The 22,863-nt window shown below is 41.3% G+C and overlaps 1 protein-coding gene across 15 annotated transcripts in view; it reads left to right on the top strand.

Annotated features, from left to right (window-relative positions):
- Positions 1 to 8,625: 8,625 nt before the first annotated feature.
- The window catches only part of CEP112 (centrosomal protein 112), a 468,148-nt gene continuing 453,910 nt past the window's right edge, over positions 8,626 to 22,863 (top strand). For 9 of the 15 annotated variants that reach the window (XR_006715132.1, XR_006715133.1, XM_045489498.1 and 6 more), the window contains exons 1-4: positions 8,626 to 8,754; positions 15,834 to 15,947; positions 19,551 to 19,741; positions 22,342 to 22,514. Coding sequence is in view for 11 of the 15 variants with exons in the window: in XM_045489498.1 (XP_045345454.1) it covers positions 15,842 to 15,947; positions 19,551 to 19,741; positions 22,342 to 22,514 (470 nt within the window). In the remaining 4 variants the exon portion in view is untranslated. Of the gene's footprint in view, positions 9,107 to 13,109; positions 13,190 to 15,833; positions 15,948 to 19,550; positions 19,742 to 22,341; positions 22,515 to 22,863 lie in introns of those variants that run through there. The other 6 variants (XM_045489500.1, XR_006715134.1, XM_045489499.1 and 3 more) reach the window with 6 other exon arrangements.

Here is a 22,863-nt window from a genome sequence, read left to right on the forward strand (position 1 = left end):
TTCCATATACCTCACCTTTCATAGTTTTATCTTCCCAGTGGTGCCATGGAAAAGGGAAGGAAACTGAAGCTCAGGGATGTTACCTAACTTGCTTTACCTGGGCCACAGAACTAGTAAGTGACATAACCAGTTATCCAAACTTCAGAACTATATCGTTTCTACCATTTTTAAAAATATTTATTTATCGAGAGAGAGAGAGCGAGAGAGCAGGAGGGGCAGAGAGAGAGAGAGAGGGAGACAGACAGAATCCTGAGCAGGCTCCTCACTGTCAGTGCAGAGCCTAACACAGGCTCGAACTCATGACCGCGAGATCATGACCTGAGCCGAAATCAAGAGTCGAACATGCAACTGACTGAGCCACCCAGGTGCCCCGTGTTTCTACCAATTCTTATGCTGCTAGTTAAGCTTTGAATTTTCCCAGGGGCTTTGCGGAAAGGCTTGCAGTCTAAAGTTAGAATTTCACAGCCCAGGGAGGCATGCTGAACCGTTAGTGGAGAGATTTCTGGGCGGGTGAGGCTACCAAGTGCCCTAGCAGGTGGAACAGTCTAGGGCAGTATGCATAATGCGGAAGGGGAGAAAAGCCGGTTCATCCCTGTTGAGAGCTCCCGTAGGGATTCCCCAGGAGAGCAGGATAGAGTAAGCCACACCAGTAGGGATAGAATGGTGAGTACAGCTTAGTTCTGGCATAAGGAGGGAACACAGTATCACTGTGTCAAAGGTAGTAACTTTTTTTTTTTCCTTTTTAGTAGTGAAAGAAGAGAGACTATGCCTCATGATTCTGTTTCAGCTCTCTTTATACCACATTTATTTTTGTGTTCCAAGATATACTTTTGTGACCTGTCAATAGGAAGTTCTGAATCATTTCCTATCCAATTTAAGGAATTTACTGCCTGCGGGATTATTTTGATAACTTCTAAAGTGTTTACATAATAGGAATCATTTTTGGTATTTATAGATTGTTTCCCATTTGGATAGCTGAAGAGTCATTCATGTATTTAGTTCTACTAATACAGAGTATCTTGATAATGCAAAATGGTGGGTCAACTGAAATGCGATTAGTTAGAATATCAGCCCACGTGGAAGTGAGGTCTACAGAACCATTGCTAGTTTTGAAACAATAAGTCAGAATATGGAAGTTACGTACATCGTGTCAAGTTCCAGAAAAATGGACAAAGGGCTAAAGTGATTCTTTGCACAAGAATAAAAGGAAAACACTAATAGAGATATTTAAATCTTTCAATGTTTCTTTTTTTTTTTTAATTTTTTTTTTCAACATTTATTTATTTTTGGGACAGAGAGAGACAGAGTATGAATGGGGGAGGGGCAGAGAGAGAGGGAGACACAGAATCGGAAACAGCCTCCAGGCTCTGAGCCATCAGCCCAGAGCCCGACGCGGGGCTCGAACTCCCGGACCGCGAGATCGTGACCTGGCTGAAGTCGGACGCTTAACCGACTGCGCCACCCAGGCGCCCCTAAATCTTTCAATGTTTCTAATAGTGGAAAATGCAAATTAAAGAGGCACTGTGTGTGTGTGTGTATATATATATATATATATATATATATATATATATACAGTTAGCACAGATTAGAAAAATTTTTAATGTGAAACAGCCACTCTCAGGGACCATTGGATGGGATTGCAAGTTTGCAAAAACACTTCTAGAGAGCAATATGACAGTACCAGTCAAAAGCCTTAATTTTTATGCCCAGAGGGTTATCTTTTATGGAGATAGCCGAAACTTCAACCATAATGTACATATTAAAAGATATTTACAGTAATATTATTTTCAAGAGCCAAAAATTGCTAATAACTTACATATCCAATCACAGGAGAATAATTAAGCAAATTATGTTGCACACAGATGATGCAGCAATAAATAGTAAAATCATTATACACACATGTATACACACACATATATGATTTGAGAAAATACATGTAATTATTAACAGTGGTTACTCTTTAATGGTGAGATTACACATAATTTTTTTATTTTCCTCTTTAAACCTTTCAGTGATTTCCAATTTCCATATAGTAGCATGAAAACTTTGTAATCTGGGGGTGCCTGGGTGGCTCAGTCAGTTAAGCATTTGCAAGCGTCCAACTTCGGCTCAAGTCATGATCTCGCAGATTTATGAGTTCGAGCCCTGTGTCGGGCTCTGTGCTGACAGCTTGGAGCCTGGAGCCTGCTTTGGATTCTGTGTCTCCCTCTCTCTCTGCCCCTCCACCTCTCATGCTCTGTCTCTCTCTCTCAAAATTAAGTAAAATTAAAAAAAATTTAAAAACTTTATAATCTGAACAAAAAAACACAATTCAAAAACCTCGGTCTAGGAAGAAAAGTTCCATTTCCCTTTACAGTTAACTCTTGATTGTTCTCTTTAAAAAATTTTAATTCTCAAATTAGTTAACGTACAGTGTAGCCTTGGCTTCTGGAATAGAATGCAGTGACTCATCTCTCACATATGATACCCAGTGCCCATCCCAACAAGCGCCTTCCTTAATGCCCATCACCCACTTCCCCCACTCCCGTCAGCCCTCAGTTTGTTCTCTGTATTTAACTCTTGATTAGTCTTGATAGTAAGTGGGAATAACTGCCAGATAAGCCACCAGAGTGATCCAAAATCACCACCATTTGTTCTTTTGTATTGTACTTTATTTTTTATATGTTTATTATTCACAGTCCTTCAATTTACTGGGTACGTTCGCGCTGAAGTTGTTGAAGCCCTGACTCGAAAAAGTTTTACAGGAGAAAGATTACATTTCAAAATTTAGTGTCTGGGTCAATTTCTCCCAAATGGTGCTATCTTTGGAGAGGCTTGAGGATATTTGGAAAATAAAATAGACAGAACTTAAAATATCTTTATTTGCTTCCCCTAGAGAGTCACTGTCCACTTTTGATTCAGATTCTTACAAGTTGTTTTCCTTTCTTTGTGTGTCTGGCAGGTATGTAAAATGGAACAATAATATTTTGCAACTCACTTTTAGTAGTTGTTAGTACAGACTTATACTTTTGGTATTGATCTTTAGGGCCATCAAGGTATCAAAAGAATGCCTTGAGGAAATATGTAAATTTTTTATGTTCATAACTTAAAGTTAAGAGAAGTTAGTTACTGTAATTAGATTTATATCTAACTTTATAAAACGGAAAACTCAAATGACAGTGGCTTAAATTAAATGGAGGTAATCTCCAGGTCTGTGTTATAGTTACTACAGTTTTATAGATCAGGAGTTTAAAATATAGAGTTCATCAGATTTAATACAACAAAACGCAGGCTTAGTTCAAATTATGTATGGATAATTATTATCTTTCTAATTAGCAAAAGGTCACATTTCCCCATGTTTTTATGTAGGCAAGAATTGAATTCACGTTGTTCAGTATTCTCTAGACTAATCTCTCAATTTTAGATTTGGAAAATAAACAGATTCCTTTCAACATGAGAAGCATAGCGTCATCGACTTCTCACACAAGAAAGAAAAACAATTTATATTTTATAGTCATGTTTTTACTCTCATGTTTACACTACAATATCAGCTATGTTACCATTCGATTTTTTAAAATTGAGACAAAATGTTACTTGTTTTTGAAACAAACTCATTTCATTTAAGTCATTTGTAGCTGATAGGAAACAATATTTTTCTTTAAAACAATATTTTCAATGGAAATAATGTTTCAATTTCAAAGCCTTTTTAAAGCCAAAGGTAAAACAAGGTTGAGTATATATTTTCATACCCTGACTTTCTCACTTTATAGTGTTTGCTTTATCTTCCTTCTAGTCCCATAACGTATTGTTTATATACCTTTTAAATCTGACTCCAAATGTGGTTACTTGATGTTTGTCTTATTACCCCCTATTCTATTTGAAACTTCTAGAGGACAGAAACTCATTTTTGTCCTCACAACTCCTGAAGCTTTTTTGTAGTTGGGACCATTTGTGGGACCCCATCCGTCCCCTTCTCTTAGAAAGAAATGCCAATCCCTGTCCTCGAGCACAAAGATGAGCTAATAAAGTCATGTTTATACAGTGGGATGCCCAATCTCCTGACCATACCCAATCTGATGAAGTGTGCTCGTTTGATTCAACCAGAGGAATCAGGTGCGCTCTCCTGGGAAGATTCTTGGATTCAGAAAAGTTAGACTTCCGGGACTCTCGAATGGGAGCTCTGGAAACTAGGAAGTTAAGGAGTGGCTATATTCTGCCACAGGTGCAGAGAAAAGCACAGAAGACCAATCTGCCTTCATTCTTTGAGTCAATAAGATTCATTGACTCTAAGTGGAAGGTCCTCTGCAAGCTGCTGGGTCTACAATGGTGAACCCAACACATATGGTTCCTGTCCTTATGGAGCCACCAGCATTTGAAAAAGATTGTTGATATTCATTAATATTTGATCATAAATTTTGGTAGATGCAGTGAAGAAAAGGAACAGGGGACCCTAAAAGAGAGTAAGGGTGGTTTAAGAATCAATGAAGGTCTGGGGCGCCTGGGTGGCTCAGTAGGTTGAGCGTCCGACTTCAGCTCAGGTCCTGATGTCATGGCTCTTGACTTTGAGCCCTGCATCGGGCTCTCTGCTGTCAGCACAGAGCCTGCTTCAGATACTTTGTCCCCCCCGCCTCTCTGCACCTCCCCTGTTCACGCTCTCTCTCTTTCTCGAAAATAAATAAACATAAAAAAAAATCAATGAAAGCCCTTCTGAGTAAGTGACACTTAAGCTGAAGCAAAAAATAGTGTCAGAACATTCCTGGTACAGCTGGGGTGCCTGGGTGGCTTTCAGTTAAGCATCCCACTCTTGATTTTGGCTCAGGTCATGATCTTGTGGTTCGTGAGTTTGAGCCCTCTATCCTGCGCTGACAGTGTGGAACCTGCTTGGGATTCTCTCTCTCTCCCTCTCTCTCTCTCTCAAAAAAAAAAAAAAAAAAAAAAAAAGGAAACATTCCCTGAGGATATATGCCAGATGTTCAATGACACCTAGTAGCATTCAATAAACATATTTTGAGCTGAAAAAACATTATGTTTTATAAGATAACCAGACACAGAAGTCCTATTAATTGGTTGGTGTAGGTGTTTGGCCATAAAAGGTTTACATAAAACTGTATTTTTCAGGCCACATAAGCTTGGGGCTATACTATAACAGTCACAAAAGAGTATTTATCTGGCTTTACCCTTGAGGTCCCTGAATTGACTCTCATTCCAGCTATTTCTTCCCAAATATTAACGGAGGTCCTCAGGGTCACCCAGCATACAGGGTGTGCTCTGTATCTTACTCAACTACTGTATGCTGTGTGTCATTTATTTTTTTCCAAGTGTGAAGAGCTGTGAGGATGCTGTTATTCTCACTTCTGGTCTCTGATGCTCGATGAAGGCCTCCTTGTTGCTGCTACTTTTTACTGATGCCTGTCCCGAGGTTGCTAGAACCCATTGCTAGGGGCAATGTTGTCTGTACGGAGTGTGGTACCTTCAGAATCATGTTCACAAATGCTGGTGATGGCTTCTGTTCTCAGTGTTTAAATGGGTATAAAATCCACACAGCAGGCGGCACCTGGGTAGCTCAGTCAGTTAAGCGTCAGACTTCGGCTCAGGTCATGAACTCTTGGTTCATGGGTTTGAGCCCCACGTCGGGCTCTGTGCCTGGAGCCTCCTTTGGATTCTGTGTCTCTCCCTCTCTCTCTCTGCCCTCCCCCTCTTGGGTGCTCTCTGTCTCTCAAAAATAAATAAACATTTAAAAAAATAAAAAATAAAATCCACACAGGGGCGCCTGGGTGGCTCAGTCGGTTAAGCATCCGACTTCAGCTCAGGTCATGATCTCACAGTCCATGAGTTCGAGCCCCGCGTCGGGCTCTGTGCTGACAGCTCGGAGCCTGGAGTCTGCTTCGGATTCTGTGTCTCCCTCTCTCTCTGCCCCTCCCCTGCTCATGCTCTGTATCTCTCTGTCTCAAAAATAAATAAAAACATTGAAAAAAAAAATCCACACAGCAGGAGTTCCTAACCTAGGCACTATGGATGAACTTCAGAAAATTTGGAAATCCTTTGATTTGTATGCACATTTTAGGGCATGTAGGCGTTTGATGGTGGAGAAGTAAGGGAGGAGGGTTATAACTTTTAAAGAGTTTCGGAGGAAGTTCCTTACCTCTGAAGATTAGGAATCACTCTACTACAACAAGAGGAGGAGAGCTGGAAACCATTGCATGGCCAGCACGGTGCTTTCCTTCAATGTTCTTTCTTACCACTGAACCAGACCTGCTCACCATCTCTTAGGGGTTCCTTGGTGCTCATGTAATGAGAAGTCACTCAACAGGACATATAGGCTTGAATCCTAAGGTGAACACAGCCCAGTCTCAAGCTGGTATCTCACCTACATATTTATGACATAATAACAATAACAATAAAAACCTCCATGCCTATCATAACAATATTTTTGTTTGTATCTGTATAGGTATATATGTACAGGTGACTCTTGGACAACATGGGGATTAGGGTGAATGAAACCTTTCACAGTTGAAAATCCATGTATAATTTTTGACTCCCCCCAAATTTGACTACTAATAGCCAACTGTTGAGCAGAATAGAAAGTCGATTAACACGAATTTTGTATGTTACATGTATCATATACTGTATTCCTACAATAAAGTAAGCTAGAGAAAAGATAATCATAAGGAAGAGGGGAAAAAAAGCATTTACAGGACTGTACTACTGTATTTACAAAAAAAAAAAATGGTGTATAAGTGGACCCATGCCGTACTAACCTATATTGTTCAAGGGTCAACTGTATATTCTTTTTTTTTTAAGTTTATTTATTTATTTTGAGAGAGAGAGAGAGAGAAAGAGAGAGAGAGAGCGCACAAGCGGGGAAGGGGCAGAGAGAGAGGAAGAGAGAGATAATCCCAAGCAGGCTCCTCACTGTCAGTGCAGAGCCCGATGTGGGGCTCGAACCCACGAACCGTGAGATCATGACCTGAGCCAAAATCAAGAGTAGGACGCTTAACTGACTGAGCCACCCAGGTGCTCATACTTTATTTTTAAATGAAAAAAGTGACAATCTGCTAGTTCTTAAAAGTATAAAGGGAGATTTTCTTATCTTCTTACTTTCACTTAGAGAAAATAAGAAGTTTACTATCAGTTTTTATTACTTTTTACTTTCCGTCACATCTTTTCCCCTCTGTAGTAATTTCCCCTCAGATGAATTTGACTTTGTTACATTTTTCCCCTTGATCCCTTTCTTCATCTTCCTTTTTTTTTTTTTTTTTTTTTGTTTTTTGCTCATGTTCATTTAGACATCGAATGTCAAAAATTCATTTCATGTTCTTCCTGCAACGCGGTTATATATTTTAAACTTCTTCACCATGTGGTCAGATTCCTGCCATCAATTGTGTACATGGCTTTTGCATCCCTGATTGGCAGTGTGAATGATCTGGATTACTGATCATTCTTTAGCTATAAACATGCCCAAACATGCATTGGAAAACTCATTTTTAAAAACATTTCATACCGTTGCCTTCCCTTAGCCTTCATGATTAGTCACTGAAACAATGAAGAATGGTCGGTACTTATTTCTGGTGGAAGGGGTTTGAAAAAGCACCTTGGAGAGACCAGGACTTCCCTCTGGAAGCTTGAAAGTACCTAGTTACAAGTGAATGAATCTTCTATTTTCTTTATGGAAAACCGAAAAGTTGCTTCAAGCTGTGCTTATGTTAGAGTTGGCATCACACTGAGTGTTGCAGAGACACTGCAGAAGGAGTCCTGTTGTGAAATTAGATGAAAAACAGTGGTAAACTGAATTTCATTTAAGTGAGTGTTTCTACAACTTAAATTTGGTTTCTGCCTGGTATTTAAATAAATATACTTCAGAGCCTTTCCAGAAATGCGATAGAAGACCAAAGAACACCATAACACAGCAATGCACACACGGAGACTGCCCTGAGGAGGTTGAGGCTTCCTGGGAGGAGCAAAATTACATTTTCCACTCTATCTTGCCATTCTACACAGAACTGATAAGCACAAAACCTTCTGTTTTATTTTAGCATCTTCAGAATTTGGGAGCAAGTTTCTTGAAACCTCAGATAGTTCTGAATGCAAAAAAAAAAAAAAAAGAAAAAGAAAAAGAAAAAGAAAAAAAAAAAAAGGGAACAAGGTAATGCTCATTTTCACTCTTTAATCCGACCTCATTCACTTGTGGGTTGTGAGATACCAGACAGTAAACTCTCACTTCTTGAGACTCAGCGACGTCTGTCCAAATGGGCACACCCTTTTGTGAACACCCTCCAGCAATTCCATTTTTTCTCCCCTCTACTTGTTTCTTCTCCACGACGCTTAAAATGTTCACGGGCTACTCTCCTCGCGGGATGCCCGAGGGCAGCCTTGTGCAGACAGCGGTAGGATTTCCCAAGGAACCTCCGCCTGGGACCCGCCTACGTGCCTTTAGGCTGCCAGGCGGCCTGGGAGGCAGTGCGACCACCCGCAGCGTCTCCATGGCAACGGCCCAGGGCCTACCACGCGACCGGGAGGGCGGGGAAACCAGCGCGGAAGTCCCGCCCCCGATTTGCCGGGCGGAGGCGGCCCTCGCCGGGAGCGTCGCCATGGCAACGGCACCGCGCGCAGGCCGCGGCCGGAGGGGTGGGGCAGGGGGCGGGGAATGTGAGCGCGGAAGTCCCCGCCCCCGGGCTGCTGGGCGGTGGCGACGGCGGCGGCCCGCAAGGATTTGAAACCGTTTCGCGGTGGCGGCGGCGGGGGTGGCGGCGCGGCGGCCGACCGGAAAGCTTGCATGTAGGGGCGCCAGGTTCTTGATTTCCCGAGTTTCCCCGTCCTGCCCCTACAACCCGGGTTCTCGAGTGGAATTTTGCGCGGGGTGGCGGTCGCCCCGCCCGTGCCCGCCGGTCCGGGGAGGGGCGTCGCCCCGCAGGCCCCGGGCCCGTTCGCAAGGCCTGTGGGGCGCGCGCCCGGTTGGGGGGCTCTGGGCGCAGACCGCTGCTGTTCCGCTTGTGGAGTGAAACCCAGCCCGGGCGCGGACGGGGAAAGTTCTGGGTAAAGTTTGCTGGGCGGATGGAGCTGGTCCGCGAGCCTGGGTCCAGAGATCGGACCGCTCCGCTGGGGAGGAGAAATCTGTGTCCGGGACAAGGTAGGGAAGCGGCCGCTGCCTCGCGGGCTCGCAGGCCGCCCGCCCCGTGCCCGCTCTCCACTCTTGCAGGGGAAGTTCCTCCCAGGACAGGATGGGCGACCCCAGAGTGAGGGCAGAACCCGTGTGCTGGCTCCTCTGTGGGGACAGTCCCGACAGCGGTGAGCTCGGGAAGGCCTGGCCCAGCATCGCGGCGTGCTGGGGCCAGCGAGGGTTTCCGAGTTCCATTGTGGAACAGAAAACAACATCAGTACAGACGAACAGCCTGTATTCTGATCACTGGGTGGCTATATTATTATTTGTCCTTTATGTTTAAAGAGGGGTAAAAATAAGAAAGGCAAATGAAACGACAGGAGCCTTCGCGTAGGGGTCAGGCTGCAGTGGGGTGGAGCGCACGATGAAGGGCACACCGTGTTCAGGCCCAGCTGCCACTTTCCGTGGGACTGACTCTAGGTCAGTAACTTAACTCTGCTAAGCCTCAGCTTCCTGCTCTGGCAGGTGGCATTGAAATAGTGCCTGTCTCCCAGGGCTATGACCGGGAGACGTTTGTAAAGCACACAGCATGCTCCTGGCACCGTCAGGGAAGGCTCTATCAGTGCTCGCCTAACTGTCCAAACATCCCATGCACCTGTAAGACTGAGCTACTGAGGGACGTATTTCAAGTTTTCTGGAATGACTCACCATACATTTAAAATATGTTTTGAACAAAATGGTTTTTTTTTCTTGCAACTTTCAGGAATGTGTTTATTGTGTTTGGCAACGGGCATATATATATATATATATGTGGGGTGTATTTTTTGTTTGGCAGTGTGGCTGCTTTTCTTCAAAGCCTTTTTTAAAAGGCTTTAAGGCCTTTTAATATTTGTGGCCTGCTTCTTTCTGCCTTGCTGACTCCTATGGCAGCTAAGCACCTTGAGAAGGTTTTAGCTTATTTGAGAGGCATCCACATATAAATAGGTTTTAAAAAAGACAATGGCAGTGAGTTAAATAAAAGACATGATCAAATATAGAGTATAACTATTAAGAAGAGTCACCCAATTGACTTTTTTTTTTTTGGTTTTGAAGTAATTTATGTGACTAGTAGGCACATGAGAAGTACTTAAAGCCTCAGTCAAAGATAGAGCTTTAAATAGTGGTAAAACTTTTTGATTAGATTGAACTAAGTAGATATAGCTTGTTTATAAGATGTAATTTGTGGGGCGCTTGGGTGGCTCAGTTGGTTAAGCATCTGACTCCTGATTTCGGCTCAGGTCTTGATGGTTTGTGAGATCAATCCCTGCATCAGGCTCTGCAGAGACAGGGCAGAGCCTGCTTGAGATTCTCTGTCCCTCTCTTTCTGCCCCTTGTGCACCTGCACACATGCTCTCTCTCTCAAAATAAATGAATGAACTTGAAAAAAAAGATGTCATTTGTGTAGGAAGAATTCCTTGAAGGTTTGAAATGGTAACAGTTTTTCCTTTTTGCATTTTTTTTTTTAAATTTTTTTTTTTCAACGTTTATTTATTTTTGGGACAGAGAGAGACACAGCATGAACGGGGGAGGGGCAGAGAGAGAGGGAGACACAGAATCGGAAACAGGCTCCAGGCTCCGAGCCATCAGCCCAGAGCCCGACGCGGGGCTTGAACTCACGGACCGCAAGATCGTGACCTGGCTGAAGTCGGACGCTTAACCGACTGCGCCACCCAGGCGCCCTCCCTTTTTGCATTTCTTAATTTTATTGGAGAATAAATAAGGGATAAGGAGATGCAGATTTTTAGCTTTTTGTAAATATCATATTGACCTTTTATTGTGTTAAAAAAATGTGTACTCCAGTATTGTGTCTCCTTATAACAATTCCAATTGCCTTTCTACTTTTCAAAATATGCCTTTATTAGTTGGAGATATTGCTGACGTGTATGTAAATGGCCCACAGGTTCCATATAATGGATCTGAGAGCTAGGGACTTCAGAATTTTAATCCTAGCATTGCGCTTTATTTCATGACTTTGGGTGAGACTTTTAACTGTTGAGTTTTAGTTTTCTCTAACCTTAAACATTAAATCTCCTGCATGTGTCAAAGAATTTTTTGCCAATTAGTGATTATTAAAAATCTTTTGCTTTAGCTTTACTGGTGGGTGTTGTCAGGCAAATGTTTGAGTACGAGGGCAGGGCAGGATGCATTGTTAAAGCCTGGGAGTATACTCCTGGGCTGGAGCTGTGTTCAGAATTCTGGGTTTGTGAGTTTCTGTTTGTCTGGTCATCCATTTGAATAGTTGCTTTTCACCTTTATGATCTAATACTCTGCAGTGGTATCTAGCCTTTTGTTACCAAGTACATAACGGGTGTAATTATATTAGAATGCAGTTAGTTATTGTAGGAATGCAAAACAACCATTCCAAACACCCCCAAGCCAACTAACCAATCAGAAAATGCATTTAAATACAACTTCTCTTAACAAAGTCTTAAATTTGAAAATATGTTTCTTCTACTGTGATGCAGAAGGTAGGATTGCCAATTTTGGTAAATAGAATTAAGGCCATATAATATTTCTTAAAAAAAAATTTTTTTTTAATGTTTATTTATTTTGGAGAGAGAGACAGAGTGCAAGGCGGCGGGGGTAGCGATGGAGGGAGGGGCAGAGAGAGAGGGAGACACAGAATCCAAAGCAGGCTCCAGGCTCCGAGCGGTCAGCCCAGAGCCCAAAGCGGGGCTCGGACTCATGGACCGTGAGATCATGACCTGAGACGAAGTCAGATGCTTAACCTACTGAGCCACCCAGGCGCGCAGCCATATAATATTTCTATTCTAGCAGATCTGTTTGGTACTCAGAACAGAGTCTTTTAAAAAATTATTGGTCACGTTAAAGTGGGACATTATTCCCTTTTGTTAGCATTTATTTACCAGTCAGTTCTTTAGCTTCTAATACATGCCACATAAAGTGCTAGGTGCCTACTAAGATGTGTAAGTCAGGGGCCCTGCCTTCCAGGAACATGTCACAGATGGTGGAAGACATGTAAATAATATATAGATGTGTACAAAAAATGATAGCACGATGAATGCTGCTCCCAGATGTGAGCAGGGCATGCCGAGTCTGGCACAATGGGCGTCTAGGCTGAGCAGGGCAGGCTTTATTCAGAAGTGCCATTTGAGTTGTGTTTACCTGACCGCAGGCAGAGGGGACAGCCTGTGGGGAAGACGTGGAATCGTGTAAGGGCTTGGAGGGTTGGAGGCATGGCACGGAGGTCATCGGTAGGGAGGTGGCCTTTGGTGGGTGGGTGTATTAGGCAGTGTGTATGTAGGGAGAGGTGAGAGATGGTCTGGTGGTGCGGAGCCTGATGCAAGGGTAGAACTCACCAACCTTGAGATCATGACCTGAGCTGAATGAAGTCGGCCGTTTAACCGACTGAGCCACCCAGGCACTCTAGGAGAGACTTTAAAATAGAGTGATATGCTTAGCTCTGCACTTGGAGGTGGCGGGTGGGTGGGGGGGGCCAGTGACTGAAGCAGGGAAACCAGATAGTGGGTTGCAATATCTCTGAAATAGTGGTAGTGAGAAGAGAGATAACAGGCAGGTTTTGAGACATTTCCGACTATTTGTTGATATATTGACTTCGGGGGGGTTAGAGAATGGGAACGGGGGAGGGGATGGAGACCCCGGGAGCAGAGAGCTTGAACCCGGGAAGAGGTAACTGATAGGTGATCGAAGTGTCGGCAGTAGAGAGGAGAGTTAATGCTTTGGATATAGAAGCAAAGGAGGAAAAGAGGTATTCTGTTCTCTTAGAGGGAAGCTGAGAGGCAGAAGGAAGAGCCTTTTGGGGTGTCACCACCTGACTATTATTTTTTCCATGAAACGAGGTAAGATTTTTTTTTATTTCAGAGTGAGAGGAGTCAAGAGCAGTTTGAGGGGCTTTAAAATGTCTGGTAAAAGCTTAAAAGCTGCTTTGTGGAGCAGGAAATGGTGAAAGACACCTGACAATTCGGGTAAGGTAGGAAGCTGTGTGACTACAGGCGGTGCCTGTTTTCTCCAGACCCTTAGTTGGGGATTGAAGCAGGTGGTCAAGGAGCACAGTCTTGCTGAGGGAGCAGAAGGAGGAGAGCGTTTAAGAGGGTAAGAGCTGTGATCTGATAGAAGGGATTTGGGAAGATCAGAGCGACGGGAATGAGGAGGACAAGGGCTAGTCAGATGCTGAGGGCCTCCTAAGAGGAGAGTTTCTGGATTGAGGTTGGAGGGGCAGCGGTTGGGACGCGGCAGTACGGATCTCAGTAAGTGTTTTCCTTCCGGGGCGAGGCTGAGGGGAGAGTGGAAGGCCCCAGAGAGTGGGTACCATGGGCCTGAGAGAGAATGGGTTCACCTCTGACAACCGGGAGGGAAGTCATGGCGGCCAGCAAAAGCTGTGGTTCACTCCCAGAGACAGGCAGCGAGAACTTTCTAGGAAGAGCCTGTTGGTAGGTAGTAAGATGGAAGGTACTGTGGTTAAGTGTTAGAAGCTGGTTGAGCAGAGACGAGGCCGGCTGTGGAGGAAGACAGCTAATGAGGCAGAACAGAGCTTTTTTCCAACATATAATTTGTAAATGAGTAAATGACAAACTGGGGACTATGTGTAATGTAGAGGGAGTCCATATTCCTTTCAAGACATTAAAAAAATTGTTTTTAATGTTTGTTTATTTTTTAGAGAGAGAAAGAGTATGAGCGGGGGGAGGGGCACAGAGAGAGGGAGACACAGAATCCGAAGCAGGCTCCAGGCTCTGAGCTGTCAGCACAGAGCCTGATGCAGGGGTCGAACTCACAAACCATGAGATCATGACCTGAGCCCAAGTCAGACGCTTAACCGACTGAGCCACCTAGGTGCCTCAAGACATGTTTTAATTGAAAGGAACATGGTGAGCGTAGATAGTTTTAAGGAGTTTTGTCAAAACCTACTGAGTTTTGGGATTCACTTTCTTACATATAGTATTTTTCTTGCTAATTAGGAAGAAATGTGAGGACTGATACTTTAAGGTTTTTTTTTGAGGGGAATTAACATTTTTGAATTTATATACAGTTAAAAATCACTTTTTTGGTGTACGGTTTGGTGAGCTTCTACACATGCCTGGAACAGCGTCTTCTAACCTATACAGACAACATGTGGAAGAGTCCTGACACCCCAGCTGTGTTCCTTGTGCCACGGCCTTGTGTTCAGTGCTCCCCCAGCTGCTGAGCCCTGTGAACCACTGTTCTCTGTGCCCACACTGTTTGCCTTTTCTAGAACGTCATACAAACGGGTCCATGCAGTGTGTCACCCTTTGAGAATGGTTTCTTTCACTTAGCGGGCTACATTTGCGGTTTATCCGTGCTCTGTTCGGATGCCAGTGGTTCATTGCTTTCTGTTGCTGAGTACTCCTTGGTTTTGTGGGTACACCATAGTTTGTTTACCTGTTCCCCGGGGGAGGGACATTGGGCTTGTTTCCTGGGGTTTGATTACCCAAGGAGATAGCAGCTATACAAGGTTGTGTGAATAAAGACTGTTTCGCTTGAGGAAACACCCAAGAGTGAGATTTCTGGGTCACGTGGCAAGCGTGTGCTGAATGGCGTAAGAAGCTACGAAATCGTGATCCCGGGTGGCTGTGCCGTGTCGCACTCCTATCCGCAGTTACTGAGAGTTCCTGTCATTGTGTGTGCTCACTGGCATTTGGTATTGTTTATTTGGCATTTTTTATTTTAGCTGTCCTACAGAGTGTGTAGTGAGAGCTCGTTTTGACTTTAATTTGCATTTCCCTAATGATTAATGATGCTGAGCATCTTTTTATGTGTTTAGTTGTCATTTGTATAATTTCTTTGGTAAAGTGACTTTTTTCTTTTTCTTTCTTTTTGCTATTTTTATTGGGTTGTTGTCTTACGGTTGGGTTTTGAGAGTTCTTTGTATGTTCTTGATATAAATCCTTTGTGACTCATATATACATATATAGGCGCATATATATATGGGTGTATATATATATGTATATATGATTTGCAAATAGTTTCTCCCAGTCTGTGACCTATCTTTTCAATCCCTTAATGGAGTCCTTTGCAGAAGAAAAGTTTTTTTTCTGTTTTGGTGAAGTCCAATATAATAATTTTTACTTTATGGGTAGTTCTTTTGGTGTCCTGAGAAGAAATCCTTGCCTAACCCAAAGTCATCAAGATTTTCTCCTATGTTTTCTTCTAAGAGTGTTATAGTTTTACATTTTACACTTAGGTGTGTGATTTATTTTGAGTTCACTTTTGTCTACAGTGTGAGGTTTAGGTTGAGGTTTTTTTTCTTTATTTTGCATATGGGTGCCCAAATTGTTATAGCATATTTGTGGTAAAACCTGTCATTTCTCCGTGATCTGCCCCTTTGTCAAATGCCAGCTGTCCATACTTGCGTTGGTCAATTTCTGACCTCCGATTAGTTCCATTGGTCTGTGTGTCTTCTTTCACTAACACCGCATTGTCTTGACTCCTTAGCTTTATAGGACATCCTAAGATCAGGTCGTGTGAGTTCCCCAACTTTGTTCTTTTTTTTCTGAATTGCTTTTACTCTTCTAGTTCCTTTACCTTTCCATATGCATTTTTAGACTCAGCTTGTGCATATCTACAAGGACTATTGCTGGGATTTTGACTGGGATGACAACAAATGTATCGATCAGTTTGGGGATATTTGACACTAATGTGTTTTCCTTGCTCTCTTTCATCAGAGTTGTGTGGTCCTCAGCAGACAGATCTTAATATTTTAATTTTAAATCTCTTACAGACTGAATTATGGAAATGGGAAGTGAAGAAGAAAAGTGGGAGAAGCTGGATGCAGAATTTGATCACTTTGTGGTAGATATGAAGCCCTTTGTTCTAAAATTACCTCATAGGTCAGGTAAGATTATGATTGTAAACTAGATTCTTTTAAAAAAATGTTTATTATGTTTGAAAAAGAGATTGAGAGGGAGAGCGAGCACACAAGTGGGGAAGAGGCAGAGAGAGAGGGAGACAGAATCCGAAGCAGGCTCCAGGCTCCGAGCTGTTAGCGCAGAGCCCGACGTGGGGCTCGAACCCACGAACTGTGTGATCATGACCTGAGCCGAGGTCAGACGCTTAACCAACTGAGCCACCCAGCTGCCCTGTAAACTAGATTCTTAAGATTAATTTTTTTCTTTATAATATTTCCTCAAACCAGTGAACTATCACAATGAAAACAAAGCTGAATTCCTTTAATAACAATTTCATCTGAAGCTGATGTAGGATTGTTTGCTTTGAGCTATTCAAGGATAAATAGAAATTTAGTGATAATATTCTAGAAAACTGTGGAAAGATCTTAATATGATACCACTCTTAGACATCATGAGCTTAAAGCCCATGGATCTCTAAAGTTTCTTTAGAGGGGCGCCTGGGTGGCGCAGTCGGTTAAGCGTCCGACTTCAGCCAGGTCACGATCTCGCGGTCCGTGGGTTCGAGCCCCGCGTCGGGCTCTGGGCTGATGGCTCAGAGCCTGGAGCCTGTTTCCGATTCCGTGTCTCCCTCTCTCTCTGCCCCTCCCCCGTTCATGCTCTGTCTCTCTCTGTCCCAAAAATAAATAAACGTTGGGGGGAAAAATAAATAAATAAATAAATAAATAAATAAATAAATAAATAAATAAATAAATAAAGTTTCTTTAGAGAGTTTAAAATTTCTTCTCAACTATTCCTTCCTGCATCTTTTTCCTCCCTGAAACGCTTCCTCTTTCAGGAGCCTGCTGTCCCTCTGCTCTCTAACAGTTTTATGTATCAAAGCAGAAAAGAATCTGTTGGTCTTGTATGCTTGTTGGTTGACTGAGTGAAATCAATTGCAGATGAGTTTTTGTTGCTACCTTGTCTGCATTTCTTGGCCTGTTTTCTCTAATTATGGAATGAGAGTCTCTGTCTCAAATCAAAGACTTTCCAGATAATTTAAGGCATCAGAAAACAATTGGAGAGAGGTTGAGGGGGCCAAGATGATTCTCTAAGTGACAATAGGCTGTAAAGGCAAATCTGATTTGGTAGTTTGGCAGCGGAAAACGGGAGTGGGGCCAAGAAACTCTGGCTTTTACCCGAGTTTTGTCCAACTTCCCTCTTTCCCTGAGGTGTTTAAGTGAACCGTGTGTTCAAAATGAGGAAGCAACTCAACATTAGATATTTGTTCCAGGATGCTGTGCTGGGAGAAGGGAGTGTCGTGTAGCAGTTATGCATTCTAGTGGTCACCCATTGTTCCATGGCTGTAACCTTTCCTAGTCAGCATGGTCTTTCTTCCAGGCTTCTTTCCCAACTGTCTTCTCTTGCCTTGTCAGACTTTAACCTCCTCTTTCTTCTGCTCGTCTTCAAGATGCATATTTCATGTCCCGTGGCTCATTCATGGTTATTTGTATTATTTGTATATTATTTGATTAATTGTATTCACCATGATATCTATGTTGTATTCTGTTATGATGTTCACTACCTTTTTTTTTTTTCTTTTTCATTAGATCTGCTCATTAGGAAAAACTTGTATTAAAGTCTTCCATTATAAATGTATTTCAAATAAAACTACCCTCATATTTCATCTTCTTGTAAAAATGGACGTTAGGTACATAGAATTGGACTAATTGTAGTCTTTGGTTCATGACTCATTGCCGGTATTGGTATATCCTGCCCTTTTATTTAATTAATTAATTCATAGTGAACGATCTGGAACTCACATCCTAGTCAAGAGCCTGAACAATGATAATAATTTATATCTTCTTCTAGCTAAATTCTACTTCTGATAATTGCTCTCCCCAATATTGTAAGTAGAGTACTGAATTCTTTTCAGTAATGAAATTGTACTGAATTCTGGCCATTAGGATATTATATAGGTTTCAGTTTTCTGCAAGACATTTAGAAAATACATAGTTTGAAAAAGTGTTTCCTTAAGTTTATCTGTTTTACTTTTCTTTTTGCCCCAAGTACCCCCAGTATTTCATGAACTTTGCTTTGTGGTTATATAATTTTCAAAGCTAAAAATACAAAACTTCTTAAAAGGTTAGCCCTCATACCTGTAGTGATAAATCTGGTATGAGCAAAGTGGTAAATCCAGCCCTCGCGATTTTTGTAGGTAAAACAATAAATGAATGTGACCTTTAGAAACTAAGAGATTAAAGCAGACTTACGATTTATGTTAGATATATAATCCTCAGGTTGAGTTAGACTGATAAAAGATTAATGTCAAAATAGCTTTCATGAGACCTAAAAACAATTCTGTGTCACGTTCAGATAAAGTAGTCAATAGGTTATATGGTGGATTAAACGGTGCTGTATTTTTAAGGAGGTTTTTAAAAGGATAATTATATTTGCTAAATTACATGTTAATAGCCCTCAATTATTTTTAGAGGGACTAAAAGAAAACCCTAAATTAATCAACTCTAAATCTGAAATTTATCAGCTTTAATAAAGAAAACATTTGGAATCTAATTTTATTTTTTGTTATTGTTTTTAGAAAGGGAGAGAGAGAGAGAGAGCACGAGCGGAGGAGAGGGGCAAAGAGAGAGAGAGAGAGAGAGAGAGAGAGAGAGAGAGAAAGAATCGTAAGCAGGCCCCATGGTCAGTGCAGAGACTGATGCAGGGCTCAATCCCATGACCTTGGGATCATGACCTGAGCCAAAGTCAAGAGTCAGATGCTCAACTGACTGAGCCACCCAGGTGCCCAAGATCTATTTTTAGATTAAGTTTAAAATGCTTACATAAGATTGCATTTAATATCTCTTTTGGTTTATATAATTGGAATCATAGGAAGATTTTTTTCAAACCAACTAAGATGATCTTAGAGATGTGTTTATAGTCAAATTTTATCTCTTTTAATATTACTTTATCTCTTCTTTATCTGGTAGTGATCCAGAGATTTTATTTTTAGAAAGTACTTCTTTGCATTTGTCTTACCTGATCACTAATGAACTGAAAAAGATAAACCGTAGACCAGGTTGTTGGCAAACTGTAGCCTCCCAGGGCCAAATCTAGCCCGCTACCTGTTCTGTAAAGTTTTCTTAGAAAATACTGATGCCCATTTGATTCCATATGGTGTGCGGCTGCTTTCATGTTATGGTGGCAGAGCCGAGCAGGTGTGTCAGAGATCAGACTAAAATGAGGACTATCTGGCACTTGACAGAAAAAGTATGCCAGTCTCTGCTCTAGACCAGAGCAGGTGTTTTGTAGGTCTTTAACGTTTTATTTTCTGAAAAATCCAGCTTCTTTTTTTTTTTTTTTTTTATATTTATTTTTGAGCGAGAGAGAGACAGAGTGTGAGCGGGGGCATGGCGGGGGCGGCGTGCAGAGAGAGAGGGAGACACAATCCGAAGCAGGCTCCAGGCTCTTAGCTGTCAGGACAGAACCCAGTGTGGGGCTCGAACCCATGAACCGTGAGATCATGAACTGCGAGCTGAAGTCGAATGCTCAACTGACTGAGCCACCCGAGTCCCTGAAAAATCCAGTTTTTAATAGTTCTTACGTATCTCTAGAACGACAGAGGTGTGCGCTTTGGATCAGAAAGCTGTGTGAGCCTTCAGGAACAGGTGCAGGACTAATGGGCAGGAAGAATCGGAACCTGTATGCCAAACTGTTACTGCATATGCTTAAGCGAGGAGCTCTCGAAGGCCCCTTTACACACCGACCGGAACCGGGCACGCTGAAAACCTTACCTTCCTACATGGTAGGTGTCACTGACCGGAAGATGTATGAGTTCCATTTCTTTAAAAGTGTCAATTCATCATTCCCTTTGGGATTGGTTATATTGAGTTACAAGTCCTAGGTAATACATTAGTTAAAACTGTTCTTTTTCCTTCCTAATTTATTTTTTTCTACTCTGAATAGAAATCAGATTTGGCCTTAAGGGGACTATGCTTATTGATGGAGCCATCCCACAGTATTCTGCAGTATTTCTAAAAAACTCACAGTGAATTTTTTTGTATTGAGCCTTAATTTCCCATTAGTTCTTGCTGGATTACATTAACCATCATTTATGTGTATTAGTAAATTCTAGTTTATGAAACTCTTTCACACACATTATTAAAAAATTCATGAGAGGTTGGATTGAGTGACTTCTAAAGTTCCTTTCTTCTCTAATGAAATGATGACAGGAAGTTGGGAGTTTATACTTTGTTCAATTTCACTGTCAAAATCAGCTATTAGAAAGGCAGTTATAATTATGTTTCATTGGTTAATTGTCACTGTCTTGATCCTTGTAACCATGAAATATGCCTTGGTTTGTGTGGTGTTTGATGAATACTTGAGAAATCTGGAGTACTAGGTATTGGTAGTGGACTGTTTTATGTATGTACGTATGTGTATATATATATATATATATATATATATATATATACACACACACACACACACACACACACACACACACATACGCACACATACTATATTAGTATAGTATCATAATATTATTATACTATATAAATATAAATATATATTTATATTTTTAAAAAAGCTAACTTTGTGAGTTAACTCTGGTTAACTTAAACCCATTTGCAGTCAAGAGGCACATTGCACACTAAATGATAATTTCTGTTATCCAAGTTAGAGATGCCAAAAGTTTTTTTTTTTTAATTTCAAGGTCATTTCTTTTTTCTTTTTTTTTTTTAATTTACTTATTGTTTAATTTATTGTTAGTTAGCATATGGTGCAACAGTGATTTCAGGAGTACATTCCTTAATGCGCCTTACCCATTTAGCCCATCCTTCCTCCCACAACCGCTTCAGCAACCCTGTTTGTTCTCTATCTTTAAGAGTCTTTTATGTTTTTTCCCCCAAGATGCCAAAAGTTTTGTGCTGTTACGAATTGTACGTTAAAGTAGAGCCATATATTTTGCTTCAGATCAGTAGTCTTGGCGATGGTAGTTACGTGATATTTGAACGTTGCAATGACTGCCTCATAAAACTGCTGCGCATGTCTGATTTGGGATAGAGGGTCGTGTGTCACCTCTCCCAGAGAACACCCTCTCGAGGATTCTTTGTGTGGGATTCAGAGAATTGTTGGAGAAGTATCCAGTTAATGCAGAGTTTTCTTCAGAAGGGTATCAAGAAGCCCACGCTGCTTGAAAAACTATTAGTGGGCGAATGTCCTCTTCTTAAAGACCCAAGGGGGAACGTTTTCTGAAACGTGTTCACATGTTAAGATACCAGTATATTGCATCATACTCATTTCATAGAATCATCGGAAAGGCTTTACTTCACAAATAATAACAAGAAGGTCCAGAGACCCTTGTTGGATTTTCTAGTTAGTTTATGGCTTGGCCAGAACTAAATTACAAGTCTAGCAACACCTCTGTTGCTCCTCCTTTAGCTTAATTGTCTAGCCTAATTTTTGTTTTTGATTTTTATCGATTGTGGGTTCTCTGCCCACTGATTTTGTGTGTGTGTGAAGAGTAATTAATGATCACAGAAAGAAATAGAGTACATGATTTTAAAAAGAACATTCCATTGCTCTTTTTTTTTTTTTTTTTAATCGGGCATTTCTAATATTCCATTTTATCTCCACTATCAGTTTATTAGCTTCGTGTCTCCTTTTTAGTAGCTGCCTTAGGGCTTACGATTTGCATCTTTAATTTGTGGCAGTTTACCTTCCAAAATATTATACCAATTTATGGATTATGGAAGAACTTTACAGGATTTCCTCTTTCCATTCTTTGTGCTGTAAGTTTCCAAACATGTCACTCCTACATGCATTTTATTATTATGGTTATTTTTAATTTTAATTCCGGTGTAGTTAATGCACAGTGTTATATTAGTTTCAGGTGTACAATACAATGATTGCACACTCCCGTACATTGCTCAGTGCTCATCCAGACGAGCGTACTCTTAATCCCTTCACTTATTTCCCCATCTCCCTACACACCTCCCCCCTGGTAACTACTAGTTTGCTCTCCAGAGTGAAGAGTCTGGTTTGTTCGTTTGGTTCCTTTTTTCTTTGTTTTGTTTCTTAAATGCCACACATGTGTGAGATCATTGTGGTCCATTTACCTTTTTATAAAGCTGTATTTTTTTGCAGCGCAAATAATTATTAGACTTACTTGTCATATAAGTTTTATCATTTATCAGATTTCTTATACACCGAAACAGAACTAAAATGTAAAATGTTATGTTTTATGTATTCTAATATTTTATAATTCATTGTGCCTTTCTGATAATTGAATTTGAGTATTTGAAAAGTTATTACCAAACTTGAAACTTGATGGACATCTTAAGTAATTATTTCATTATAGTACATTTTGAAAGAATAATTTTTCTAATTTTTAAAAATCAGTCCATCTATTTTGATGAACCAAATCCAGCACAAGCAAAAGTTTCAAGCCCGGAAGGATTACCAGACTGGGTAATGGGTGAGCTGGGAACCAGTGACCACAAATTAAATGAATCGTGGAAGCTTTCTTCTGGAGAAGATTACTCTTTGGTGCAGTCGCCGACTGATGTGCACAGGTATGCTATGAAAATGGGATTCAAATGGGATTCGTCATTTAGCTTACCTTCACAACTTCATATATTGTTTCTCCTGGTGGTGTTTTTCATTTTTTTCATTTTTATGGTAAGTAGTTGGTTTAGTTTATAATTTTGTTAAAGTTGAGGGCTCTGAGGGGATGTTGGGTAGGTAAAACAATTTAACTTTTATCATATATTCAAGACTCCCATTGCATATTTAGCCCCTTCTGGGTATCCGTTGAATATATATACATGTATTTATATATGTATATATGCCAATACTTGGAAAGTAGTGCCTGAGAATCTCTAAATAATTTAATTCTCTGTGTTCCTTCATGACAAGCCTGAA

This window comes from Leopardus geoffroyi, chromosome E1, assembly GCF_018350155.1.
Source record: "Leopardus geoffroyi isolate Oge1 chromosome E1, O.geoffroyi_Oge1_pat1.0, whole genome shotgun sequence".
NCBI lineage: Eukaryota > Metazoa > Chordata > Mammalia > Carnivora > Felidae > Leopardus > Leopardus geoffroyi.